Here is a 14,410-nt window from a genome sequence, read left to right on the forward strand (position 1 = left end):
CTCGTATACATGTCACTATTTTCTTAATTTGGTTTTTAATGAATGATCACATACCTATCTTTACATAGAGGCTGTACACTTAAATAGACTTAATATTGCAGATTTTTTTTTTTTTTTTCTAAAAATTGGATCCAGTCTAGGCAATACATGCACAAATCTGTTTCATTCTAACTATTTGCTATAATGCATCCCCTTTCACAGTGCTCCCTATTAAGCTACAAAGGGGAAGGCTGGATATAGGATGTAGCGGCCCTGTAACAGGCAGATTGCTTCTAGTACATCTGGATTAACTAAAACATCATCAGTGATAAGGGACCAGGGTGCAGGGACATAAAGATTGAACTAAACAGAGATAACTAAAACACAAGGGGGTTAAACATACAGGACAAGAGCTCTGGAAATAATTTGGTTATGGACATAGACACGGGCAGATGTCTTTACAGGCCACTATCACTGGCAAGGCAAATAACACTATTAAGGAGAAGAGGTTAGGTAGATTCTCATGGGCACTTAAGTGTCCATTTCCATCTACTTGGAAATAAGACTTGTAAGTTTAAGACTTTGCCTTCTCTTAAATAGTTACATGAAAAATTACATTTCAGAAAAATGTGTTAGAACAATTTAAGTTATATATGTTGAGCTAAACTCCAGCAGTTGCAGAACATCTCTAGTAATGACTTTTTATTCCAGTTATAGAACAAAGCACTTCCAGAGAAATGACTACATTTACTCAGAGGCTTATGTACTGATAAAAATACTTAAAAATTAAGAGTTGTTTTTTTCCATTTTCTGCTCCAATCCCAGGTTTTTTTTTTTCTGCACCCAACAGACCCTTAACGACCACGGACGTAAATGTACGTCCTGGTGCGGAGGTACTGTACATGACCACGTGCTTGCGTCATGCACTGTGGGACCCTCCAGTGATGGCAGACATCAGCTAATGTCCACCATTAACCCCTCAGCTGCAGTGATCAATACGAATCACTGCATCTGCGGCAATGCGTTTGTTTAAATGGATAATTGGATCGCCTGCGGTGCTGCCGCAGGGATACGATCATCTGAAATGGTGGCTGGAGGTCCCCTCACTTGCCTCCGGCCATCTCTAGGGATCTTCTGCTTTGGTCTGAGATCGAGCAGAAGATCGCCGATAACACTGATCAGTGCTATGCCCTATGCATAGCACTGAACAGTATTAGCAATCAAATGAATGCTATAGATATAGGACATAAAAAGCGTTAAAAAAAAAAAAGAAAAATGTGAAAAATCCCCTAAAAAAGTAAATTGCACCTTTTTCCCCATTTTACCCCCAAAAAACGTAAAAAAATTTTTTACAAACATATTTGCTATCACAGCGTGCTATATAATGTTAATGATCCCATACAGTGAATGGTGTAAAAGTACACATTTTTTTTTTTTTTTAAGTCCAAAATTGCTGCTTTGTCACATTCTATTCCCCCCAAAAATTTATAAAAAGTGATTTAAAAGTTTCATATATGCAAATGTGGTATCAATAAAAAGTACAGAAGACAGCGCAAAAAATTTGCCCTCATTCAAAAATGAAAAAAGTTATAGGTGGTCAAAATAGAGCGATTTTAAACATACTAATTTTGTACAAAAAGTTTGATATTTTTTTAAAAGCAGTACAATAATAGAAAAGAACAAAAAGATGGGCATCATTTTAATCATACTGACCCACAGAATAAAACTTGTAATTTTTACCGTAAAACAAATTTCCTCAAGAAAAAAAATAATTTTTTGGGTACGCCGTAAATTTTATGTTAAAATGATAGGTGTCATTATAAAGCACAATTGGTCATGCAAAAATCAAGCCCTCATATGGGCCTGTGGATGGAAATATAAAAGTTATGGATTTTAGAAGGCGAGGAGGAAAAAACAAAAACTCAAAAATAAAATTGGCCTGGTCCTTAACCCCTTAAGGACACATGACGTACTGGAACGTCATGTGTCCACTCCCGATCTATAACGCGGGGCCACGGCGTGGCCCCGCGTCATAGCGGGTCGGGCCCGGCCTCTAACAACGGCCGGGACCCGTGGCTAATAGCGCGCGGCATTGATCGCTGTGCCGCGCGCTATTAACCCTTTAGACGCGGCGTTCAAAGTTGAACGCCGCATCTAAAGTGAAACCGAAAGCATCCCGGCTAGCTCAGTGGGCTGTTCGGGATAGCCGCGGTGAAATCGCGGCATCCCGAACAGCTGACAGGACAGCGGGAGGGCCCCTTCCTGCCTCCTCGCTGTCCGATCGCCGAATGACTGCTCAGTGCCTGAGATCCAGGCATGAGCAGTCATCCGGCAGAATCGTTGATCACTGGTTTCTTATGAGAAACCAGTGATCAACATAGAAGATCAGTGTGTGCAGTGTTATAGGTCCCTATGGGACCTATAACACTGCAAAAAAAAAGTGAAAAAAAAAAGTGAATAAAGATCATTTAACTCCTCCCCTATTAAAAGTTTGAATCACCCCCCTTTTCCAATAAAAAAAAAAACACAGTGTAAATAAAAATAAAAATAAACATGTGGTATCACCGCGTGCGGAAATGTCCGAATTATAAAAATATATCATTAATTAAACCGCTCGGTCAATGGCGTGCGCGCAAAAAAATTCCAAAGTCCAAAATAGTGCATTTTTGGTCACTTTTTATATCATTTAAAAATGAATAAAAAGTGATCAATAAGTCCTATCAATGCAAAAATGGTACCGTTAAAAACTTCAGATCACGGCGCAAAAAATGAGCCCTCATACCGCCCCATACACGGAAAAATAAAAAAGTTATAGGGGTCAGAAGATGACAATTTTAAACTTATTAATTTTCCTGCATGTAGTTATGATTTTTTCCAGAAGTCCGACAAAATCAAACCTATATAAGTAGGGTATCATTTTAATCGTATGGACCTACAGAATACATATCAGGTGTCATTTTTACCGAAAAATGTACTACGTAGAAACGGAAGCCCCCAAAAGTTACAAAACAGCGTTTTTTTTTTCAATTTTGTCGCACAATGATTTTTTTTCCCGCTTCACCATAGATTTTTGGGCAAAATGACTGACGTCATTACAAAGTAGAATTGGTGGCGCAAAAAATAAGCCATCATATGGATTTTTAGGTGTAAATTTGAAAGAGTTATGATTTTTTAAAGGCAAGGAGCAAAAAACGAAAATGCAAAAACGGAAAAACCTCCGGTCCTTAAGGGGTTAAGGTCAAAATGGGCTTGGTCCTTAAGGGGTTAATGGATTGGAGCACAACTGACACCTCCACTGGGCCCCGATGGATGCCACTAACTTGAAAGGGGTCCATTAGGTGTTTAACAAAAAAACTGCATACGGTACTTATTACATTTTATGCACACAGTCATGTGACACTGTATAAATGCAAACGAAATTGCATTACCTTCTCCCATAGCTGCTTTTCTTCAAGGTGCATTAACATGTTTAAAATATAGGTGATATGTGCAGGACCACTTAGCTCCAGGATGTCTTCATTCAGGGGTACACCATCAGGCCATTCAGCCAGCAGAGATGCCAGGACATGGCGGGCATATATTACAGCTGTAGCATCATTCACATGGTACAGGTAATCCCGTACTGCTAGTTTGCTGCGCGAGTCAAGCTCCTTGCGGAGAAGAACAGAGCTCTTGGTGCGTCTCTGCTTGGCATAGCTGAGCTGAAGTTCACTCTCACTAGTTACAATAAGTTTTTGAGTGACTGGGTTGGACTCCTCTGTAGCTTTTTCACACTGCTTGGGTTTCAGCTTCGAGAGAGAGAGAGAGAATTTCAGGCGTTAGAAGAGTCGATTTATTTTTCATTTTAACAATGTGTAGGTGCTTGAAATTACAAGTGTGGGAAGCAAAGCTTTTTATACTTTGTGTCTCCACGCATGAAATCTAAGTGACATTGACTAGTTATTGTAGTAAGGTAAAATAATTCATGTGCTTTATTTGTGCTAGAGAATACACATAAAAAAATCTATAGAGTGAAATGTAATGGTGAATGGGTTATTACTTTCCAAGGTTTGAATGGGCACTGTGAGATATAAAAACTTTTGTAAAGCCTGTATAACCAATAGGTTTTGCAATTGCTTTCATTAGAAAATTTTCAGTATTTCCATACTGAAAAAGCTAGTCAAAGAACTCCCCCCCCCCCCCCCCCCCCGCCTCCTGGGATGCATTCCACTCCTGCTGTGTACACTGCTGTGTCACAACGTCATGGACCCACTTCACAATTGACAGCAAGCTGCTCTGCTCTGAGCTCCATCACTGCCTGTGTTTACTTGTCAGCAATGTGAAGAGAAGGGGAGGGGAGGGGCAGGAACACACTGCAGCTGGGCTCTCACTGACTGCCTGCTCATGAGAAGAGAAAGGGGAGAGGGGCAGGAACACACTGCAGCCTGTGAATAGAGGATTTATTTGTTTAAAAAGTAAGTGTCCCTGCATGTATGTGTGTGTAGATATATATGTATGTGTGTATGACTGTGAATATATGAAGTGAATGTGTGTGTGTGTGTGTGATACAGAGGGACTACAATCCTATGCCTCCAGCTGTTGCAAAACTACAACTCAAAAAAGGATGTGTGGGCATGCTGGGAGCTGTAGTTTTGCAAAAGCTGTAGACACACAACTTACTGCTTACTGCTCCCAGATCAGAGAGAGGGAGGGGAAGTGGTTATCACAGAAAGGGACCCGCCCCCTGCCTGTGAATGAAAAGTACTTTCACTTTGCAATCACTGCAAGTAAATATTGGGCATAGGCACAAAGATTATGGGGGACATTTATCAATGTTTGCTTATGTATTCCTCTTTTTAGTAATTTTTTTCTTACGTGCGACTTATTTATCAACTGCTTTCAGCCTGTTGATAAATTTCTTTCAGATAAGCAATTTTTCTTTTTTTGCTTTGGTAGTAGCTTTTTCTGCTCCATGTCTGAGCTGGAGTAAATTTAGTAGGTTTTTTCACGCGATGCGACTTTTTTGCGACTTTCTCACTTGATAAATCTCTGACCACTGCAAGTCAAAATTCACTTTTTGCTTTGGTAAGCAAGATTTTTATTTTTTGCTTAGGACACTGAACATGCAAAAAGTCGCAGAAAAAAAGAGAGTAGTCGCACTTGCGACTTTTTTGCGACAATTTTAAGCAAAAAAAATCTACTAAAGGCTTTGATAAATCTCCCCCTATATGTACATGATCAGGATGAGATACTGAGCAACATAACAGTTTAGTTTTTTTTGGTGATCTGACAGGTACGCTTCATTTGTATAGTGTAATGTGGAAAGAATCAACATACATACCAGGCATGGTGGAATAATAATGTCTGTGTCTGTTACATTTAACAGCTGCTCCTCTATTTTTTCAGACTTATGAGGCTGCCATTTCTGCGCCATCTTCTTGACTTTTTCATCAACTACAACTGTTTTTCCATCAAACCTTTGAGAAAAAAAAAAGAGTTAATAATTATATGAATCAGTGCTTTTTTAAAGGTACAATGGTTGTGGGGATATTGTCTATAGTCTTGAAAATTCATATCACAGGAAAACAAATACAAAGCATGAATTGGGAATTGAATGGTAAAATATGCTGCTTTAAATGGGCACTGTAAATAAAAAAATAAAAACTTTTGTCATGTTGTAGGGACATATCAAAAGAATTTATCAGTAGATGTCTTACTACTGAGACCCCCACCAATCAGAAAATGGAGAGGGGATAAGAGTGTGGCAGTGTGCTTTACTCCCTGGCTCTCAACAATCTTTGTCTCACTGTCCCATAGACTTATAATGTAAGAGCAAGACAAAGATCAAAGAGAGCCAGACAGTAAAGTACACTGCCATTCCCAGCACCAACCGATCAAAACATTTGACATGTCCCTTCAACATGTCAAAAATCTTTCAAGTAACACTCTAAAAAACAGAAAATATGAGGTAAAATAACATAATACAGTAGACTTTCTATGGGAACATTCACAAAAAAAATATTCTCAATAATATATTACCTTTTGTGAACTTTTTCAAGGAAGGAATCTGTGTTCTTCATTTCCATCTCATACATGGCACGAAGGATATGTAAGGGTACATTGTGAGACTCGTGGATTACCTGCATATGGCAAATAAAATGGTTTACATATACTAGTTGTTTCCGGCTGCTACTTCGATTTCCCATTTTCATGCCCTCTTTATGCAGTTTGCAACCTGTTCCCAGTTCCAGACATAGCCAAGCACCTTGCATTGGTACATGTGCTGGATGTGTTACACCACGATGCTGCTGTGATAGAACACTTGTGGCTTAAAGGGGTACTCCACCCCTAGACATCTTAACCCCTATCCAAAGGATAGGGGATAAGATGTCAGATCGCCGGGGTCCCGCTGCTGGGGACCCCCGGGATCTCGGCTGCGGCACGCGAGTTCGCTCTGTGCGTAATGACGGGCAATACAGGGGCCGGAGCATCGTGACGTCACTGATCTGCCCTTCATGACATCACGGCCTGCCCCATCAATACAAGTCTATGGGAGGGGGCGTGGCAGTTGTCACACCCCCTGCCATAGACTTGCATTAAGGGAGCAGGCTGTGATGTCACAAGGGGCGGAGCCATGACATCACGCTGCTGCGTCCCCTGTATCGCCCGTCATAACGCACAGAGGGAACTCGCTCTGTGCAGTAATGATAGCGGGGTGCCGCAGCGGAGATCCTGGGGGTCCCCAGCAGCGGGACCACGGCGATCTGACATCTTATCCCCTATCCTTTGGATAGGGGATAAGATGTCTAGGGGTGGAGTACCCCTTTAAAGCGTTAGTGTCCTTAGAAAAAAAATGTAACTCCTTAAGGACCAAGTGTTCTTCTGTTTTTACACTTTCGTTTTTTCCTCCTTACATTTTAAAAATCATAACCCTTCTAATTTTGCACCTAAAAATCCATATGATGGCTTATTTTTTTGCGCCACCAATTCTACTTTGTAACGACATCAGTCATTTTACCAAAAAATCTACAGCAAAACGGGAAAAAAAAAATAATTGTTTAATTTTTTTAATTTTTGGGGCTTCCGTTTCTACGCCGTACATTTTTCGGTAAAAATGACACCTTATCTTTATTCTGTAGGTCCATACGATTAAAATGATACCCTACTTATATAGGTTTGATTTTGTCGTACTGGAAAAAATCCTAACTACTTGGACGAAAATTAATACATTTAAAATTGTCATTTTCTGACCCCCTATAACTTTTATTTTTCTGCGTACGGGGCTACATGAGGGCTCATATTTTGCGCCGTGATCTGAAATTTTAATCAGTACCATTTTTGTTTTGATCTGACTTTTTATTCATTTTTTTTATGTTATAAAAAGTGACCAAAAATACCCTTTTGGACTTTGGAATTTTTTTTGTGTGTAGGCCATTGACCTTGCGGTTTAAATTATAATATATTTTTATAGTTCGGACATTTACGCATGCGGCGATACCACATGTTTATTTTTATTATGTTTTTATATATGGAATTTTGGAAAAGGGGGTATTTTAAACTATTATTAAAGCAGGGGTTAATGTGTGTGTTTATTTTACTTTTATTAAACTTTTTTTTAAACACTTTATTAATCCCCTTAGGGGACTTTTAGGAGGAATCATTAGATTCCTCATACAGATCAATGTGGTTCCATAGAACCACATTGATCTGTGTGATCTGCGCTCGATTGATAAAGCCTGGTCCTGCCAGGCTTTATCAATGCAAGAGCCGGGATCTGCACAGAAGGAGAGAGTAAGCCCTCTGGCTACCTCCACAGTGGATCGCCTCCCCGCGATCACGCTGCGGGGGGGGGGATCGATCCACGCCACTGGACCACTAGGGAGCGTTTACAGGGTTCTTTGGATGCTGCTGTCAACTTTGACAGTGGCGATCTAAAGGGTTAATAGCCGGCCGTGGCATGTCGGCAATTAACGCTGTCCCTCAGCTACAAGAATCAGCTGAGGGCTGGCCGGTATGATGCGGGCTCGAGTATGCATGTCCATGCTCATTAACCAGTTAATTTAATGTGGTCTTAGAAAATAAGCATGGTGAAAAACTTGTTTAAAAAAAAAAAAAAAGGCCACTAGGGGTCCCTCTCTTTAATTTTGTCATCCAACCTTGGTCTCCTAACAGCAGCAAATTTGGATGGATTATCTCCCTGCTCTGCTCACTCCTGTGCCCTGGGAGCCACAGTGTTTGCACAACTCCCATTAAAGTTAGAATTACGCAAATTGTCACTGCAAACAGGTCAGAGGAGCTAGAGAAACCCAGAAGGAGCAAGCTGGGATACTCCTTAGGGAGCTTCACAGACAGCAACAAAACTAGTTAAAAAAAAAAAATACTATTCAAATAGTGTCTGTTTAAAAGTGTCCACAAACTTTAAGTTTGTAAATTTTAAAAAGTTAAATAAAAAAAATTATCAATGTACTATTATCAACAGTTGACTGGCATAAATGCTTTAAAAATGTGAATCATTCAGCATAATGTAAAGCCAACAAGCCCCTTTTTCCCAGCTTGCACCAGTCTCAGGAGTAGTATACAGGCCTTCAGTGTACCAATCCATGTGACACAGCGTGAAAAGTGACAAGAAAAAAGCCAGGTCCAAGCTGTTATCATTTCAAGCCTTCATCATATTACATAACAGCACGTAGTAATACTGGGCATTGATTTTTCAGGCATAAAATAGAAAGTAAATATATGGTTGCAAAGGACAGAAGTCATGCCTAAATCCCATGCATATAGCATTACAGACGATGCTTTTCACTCTCTTATTCCATAGCAGCGACAACCAAAAAAGGAAGTTTAGGTTGGAATAGCTCTTTCTTAATTATGTTTAAGGGAGATATTACAATATCATTGTGTCAACCAGTCCAAACTGGAAAATATATGCATGCAAGCGAGAGCAGAATCAATGTATGACTAAAACAAGAAAAGTGGCTATACAAGGAAGAAAGTGTCATTATATGGAAAACCTCCAATAAGAGTTTCTGTTGTCACTTCATTATGATGGTGTGAAAGACAATTCTAGGATTTGTTGTAATAGGGATGTGAGCCGTCAAATCTGTTTACAGGGACTCCGTGTAATTTGCATTTGCAGCAGGAAATGTGTGGAGTCACCAGTCTTCCCTGTGCAACCAAATTATAAATGAAGCAGAGGGACTTTTTCCTTTTAGGTGCCGGGCCCTAATATACTGGTCTTACCTGGAAACATATTCTTGTAGATTCATCAAGATCTTCTAATGGATTCCTCTTCAGCTGCGCTGTGTCAACAGTTGGAGACTCCAAAGGTTTCTCTTGGGCTTGTTTCTCAGAATCTGAAGGCTCTTTATCAGACATAGAATTTGTTTCCTTCTTTGATGAATACAGCATTATTGACAGTATCTGCACCGGCACAAAGAGAAATGTTTAAAAACCCATTAAGTAGGTTAGATTTTCAATAACAGAAGAAAACAATGATAATCTTTTAAGCACACATGCATCTTAACTTAAAGGGGTACTCTGCTGCTCAGCGTTCGGAACAAAATGTTCCGGGCGTTTAAAACCTGCATCGGGGGATTGTGACGTCACGCCCCACCCCGCCCCCTCAATGCAAGTCTATGGGAGGGGGCATGGCGACTGTGCTCTGAACATTTTGTTCCGAACGCTGAGCAGCAGAGTACCCATTTAAAGGGGTATTCCAGGTAAAAACTTTTTTTATATATCAACTGGCTCCAGAAAGTTAAACAGAATTGTAAATGACTTCTATTAAAAAATCTTAATCCTTTCAGTACTTATGAGCTTCTGAAGTTAAGGTTGTTCTTTTCTGTCTAAGTGCTCTCTGATGACACACGTCTCGGGAAACGCCCAGTTTAGAAGAGGTTTGCTATGGGGATTTGCTTCTAAACTGGGCGTTTCCCGAGACACGTGTCATCAGAGAGCACTTAGACAGAAAAGAACAACCTTAACTTCAGAAGCTCATAAGTACTGAAAGGATTAAGATTTTTTTAATAGAATTAATTTACAAATCTGTTTAACTTTCTGGAGCCAGTTGATATATCAAAAAAAGTTTTTTTCCTGGTTAACCCCTTTAAGTATGAAATTTGCATTTCTTTTCCGTTTACATATAAAATGTACATGAACATTAAGAAACTTTGCATACACATGATATCACCTATACTGATTGTGCATAACAGCCTGTATAAGGGTATGTTTACAGATTTGCATGTGAAAAGGGTATTATATTAGCAGCAATGTGAATAAGATTTTCAGAAATTTTGTCTATGTGCTATCTATCTTATCCATCTACCGATGCACATACTGACCAGCCAAACCAGAACCTAAATTTGCAGCTGGATTTGAAAATAAATTATTTTATTCTACAACGTTAAAGGAGATCTCTGACTAAAAGGAGATTTTTTGTGCTCACCGTAAAATCTCTTTCTCGTAGCCTTCATTGGGGGACACCTACACTGATGGGTATATGTTCTTGCCACTAGGAGGTGCTGACACTAGGGAAAAATCCTGGCAGGATATACCCACCCACTGGAAGGTGAGGTAATCAGTTTTGTCACAAGGCAGTAGGAGAAGCCAACAAAGAAACATGTCCGAAGGACCCTAGAAAAGAATCCCGGAGAAAAACCCAAGAACCGGAAAAGAATATCCATACAAAAAAATGAAGAAATGGGTGGGTGCGGTGTCCCCAAATGAAGGCTACGAGAAAGAGATTTTACGGTGAGCACAAAAAAAAAAAAAATCTCCTTTTCTTGGTCGCTCTTCATTGGGGGACACCTATACTGATGGGAGGTACCAAAGCAGTCCCCTAGGGTGGGAAGAACAACCACTACAGAAAGGGAATCAGTCCAGAGACCGAACCCACTCGATTGTAATTCCTGTGGACGGGATCCCGGGCAGAGAGAACCGAGGCCCACAAACTGAGCTCCCGGAAGAACCCTCGGCCATGGAGATGGACTAAGACGCCAAAGGACGAGAGCGTCCTAAGAAGAGACTCTAGATCCACAGGCCGTATAGAGAGAAGAAAAAGTCAACTAGGAAGCCAGAACCATCCCGGGAGGAGGTAGGAAATCAACTCCAAGGAACACAGAACCAGACAGACAGAGGGCTAGTCCAGCTGGGAACAAAAATGGAAAAAGGGACAACAAGAGAAACCCATCCAGAATCAACCGATTCAAGAGAACATGGCGGAAGAAACGCCAGGGAGAACAGGGTACACCTGAGCAGAAGGCAAGCACCAGAGGTGGAGACCAGAAAGCCACCAGAAAAAGAAAGAAAGATGGAAACCGGCTCTAGAGAGACCTGGTGCAGTAAATAGACGACCTGAACAGCTGAAGGCCCAAAATCTCTGTCCCAGGGGTCCGCCACGAGCACCTGGGAGACGAAATAAGCTCGACGACTAGCGTGATCCGGATGACTGGGACGCCCTCCATCTCGGAAGTACCTGGACCCCGAAGGAGAAGACGGCAGTAATAACTGCCAAAAAAAGGAGCGGAACGCCGTGAAAAGGGGCATTCCGGAACACCAGAGCGACCGACATGGGAATTGGAAGCTCCCGGGTCACCTGGAAGATGTACACATAAGAATAAACGGCTAAAAGGAGCATCCCGGAATGGCAGACATGGGAAATGGAGGTTCCCTAGCCGCCTGAAGATGGACACCTGTAGAGTCGGGTAAACCCAACGTCCGTGAAACGCTCCGGGTGACAAACTTCTATGTTGAGACAAGAAGTGCAGTATAGAAATACCTCCCCACAAAAGGGATCGCAGAGGAGACCGGGCAGGGGAGCTAACCTGCCAGAGACCACAACCTTCACTAAGGCCCAAGGAACCAGGAGGGCTGACCCATAAAAGAAGGCACGCCATATAATATCAGGATAGTGTCCAAGACAAGGCGATTAGCCAGACATGGACCCCAGCGGTCCAAGCGGTTCAAAGCACTCCGAAGCAACATCCTGTCAAGACAGGAACGGAGGGGGGAAAGTAAAGGATACTCCAGAAGATCAGTGTCAGTGTAGCGCAACAGACACTGACAAGGGGAAGAATGAAACACACCCCTCCAGGGAGATTGCACCGAGGGAGGATGAGGAGCAATGGCAGAACCCAAACAACAAACGGTGCTAGACCGGCTGTCGCCGAGCCAGTCAAGATTTCATAAATTCCTCCAATAGAGGAGAATGCCAAGTCTGCCTGAGCAGCAGTAGAGAACCAAGAAACAGGAAGAGAGCCATGCTGCAAGTGAACAGCTCTGCTGATAGCTCTCAGCAAAAAGAACAAGGGCCCAAGCAGGTACCTCACCTATATAGTGGAGGGGAAAACAAAGGGTGGACTCGAGAAACTCAGGCACCGACCATGCCAAGCTCCTTGATCTACTTCCCCCCCCCTGTGGAAGGGGGATTGTCAAAGATCACCAGGCACTATAGGAGCAGGGAAATGCAGCCCGAAGGCAAGGGTACAAAGTACTGGGTGGATGTAGCCCCCAGGAACCTTGCAACATATTGAGGTATGGAGGAGCCAATACATGTCCCCGGAGAGATCGGAATTCTGGACATTGGAACTGGGCGAAAGATACAAAGACCTGACTACAAATGCAAGTAAGAAGCACACATACAGCAACCAAAACGTTGGAACACCCCAACGTGGTGAAACCCTTGACCAGATGGGCGACAACGGAGCCATCCTTGTTGTTGTCTAAGGCAACAGAGCCGGCGCCTGAGCCATCCTGCACAGGAACCCAATACAGATACCTGGAGGCAGAGGGGAAGGCTGAACTGATTGCATTGCCCCCTCAGGTCCCATGCCAGAACAGAGGTGCTCAACCGCCCGCCGAAGACCTGTGGAATCAAGATAACAGGAAGGAAAGAGGTACACCCCACCGAAAAGAAGGGAAGGTGGGCTCTGTGTCCGTAGAGTGGCCTAGCATACGCAGGGACACAGACATGGTTTACGCACAATAGCAGTGGGGTACCAAGGCTGCAGACACGAAAGAAGCAGCAGACATCCAAAAGTCCGGCAGTATGGAAGACAGGCTCAGCACCCAACAGTGTGTCCCAACCATGCCCCTAGAAGACCAAAGGGGCACCCTGAGAAGGGGGAACAGAGTGCAGCTGTTGGTGTGAAAGAACATGGAACCTACAGAAAACGCCCACACCCCATCTGCTAATGGTGCCACACACCAGGACTGCTGTCGCAGATGCAAGAGATGAAGAAGGTATGTGGGAAGGAAACATGCAGACACAATCCGAAAGACTCTGTTTGGAACTTCACATGGAAAACGAGTCACTGGACAGCAGCTGCGGGAGAGGCAAGAATGGGGGAGGTCACTTGGCGGATTAGAAAACCATGCAGACACAGACTGGCTATCTGGCATAGGGACCATGGCCACCCTGGTTCCCGCATTCAGAACCACACACCGAAAAAGAGCGGCAGGCAGGTAGAAAGGGACCTGGTAAAGGAGGAAACCCCGTGACCCAGTATTTGGTGCATTGTATCACTCTGAGCTACACCTTGGTAGTGAGTTACCGTAACTTCAGTCCACGGTGGGGGAAGTGTATGGTAGGTGACCCGACATAGTAGTAAACCATGTAGACAACCGTCTGGCTGACTGGTATAGGATTCCCGAACACACATGGTCATACCTTCAAACCCTCCCAAGGAAAGTGAGGTACAGGAGTGTGGCCAAACTAAATGGCAACCTGGCAGTGCAGGGCATCCAGAAGACAAAAGTCTGGCTGGCATCAGTACCAAGGACCTGCAGGGACCTTGATGCAGATTCCATACACCAGCAGTGAAGTACGGGAAACCTTACCATGCCCAGAGATGGGAGTCTGACAACAGTCTGGCTGAACAAGTACACCTCCAGGCGCTGGAGAAAAGGGGACAGCCAGATAGGTGATCACTGTGCCCCCCCCCCCCCCTCCCCAGTTGCCTGTGGAAGGGCGGGTAGGCCTAGGAGCCATGGATAGTATCCCCGCCACCCTGGGAGATCGGGGGAGGCTGAGAATCCGTGTATTGTATCCCCGTTACCTTGAATAGGGTCTTTAGGACACGTTCGGTCACTTCTTCGTACACCCCGCACAGCAGTGGGGTACCGAAACTCCAGCCGCAGATACACCAGCCATGTGGTGAGGGACAGGCGGCGGAGGAAACCACACAGACTACTGTCTGGCTTACAGGAATGGTCCATAGTAGACAACGGGTCACTCTGATGGACACCTTGCACTAAACGTGCCAGCCACAGACGCGGCATCTGAGAGATGAGTGACAGGTGAGACTACAGTCAGGCGTAATGAGATCAGGTGCAACCCATACCCACGCAGGGACACTTCCACGGAGATCTTGCACTAGATGTGAGGATCCAAAGAACTATCCATTGATGCCACCGTCTGAGGAGAAGAGAATCATATTGTAAGAGAGGCCAAGAA

General features: G+C 43.2%; 1 protein-coding gene across 2 annotated transcripts in view; it reads right to left on the reverse strand.

Annotated features, from left to right (window-relative positions):
- ZZEF1 (zinc finger ZZ-type and EF-hand domain containing 1) overlaps positions 1-14,410 on the reverse strand; it is a 192,308-nt gene that overhangs the window by 30,723 nt on the left and 147,175 nt on the right. For both annotated transcript variants that reach the window (XM_056556404.1, XM_056556405.1), the window contains exons 45-48: positions 9,199-9,378; positions 5,998-6,098; positions 5,300-5,435; positions 3,408-3,767 (exon numbers count right to left, since the gene is read on the reverse strand). In XM_056556404.1, the coding sequence (XP_056412379.1) occupies positions 3,408-3,767; positions 5,300-5,435; positions 5,998-6,098; positions 9,199-9,378 (777 nt within the window). The remainder of the gene's footprint in view (positions 1-3,407; positions 3,768-5,299; positions 5,436-5,997; positions 6,099-9,198; positions 9,379-14,410) is intronic.

This window comes from Hyla sarda, chromosome 2 (assembly GCF_029499605.1).
Source record: "Hyla sarda isolate aHylSar1 chromosome 2, aHylSar1.hap1, whole genome shotgun sequence".
Taxonomy (NCBI): domain Eukaryota; kingdom Metazoa; phylum Chordata; class Amphibia; order Anura; family Hylidae; genus Hyla; species Hyla sarda.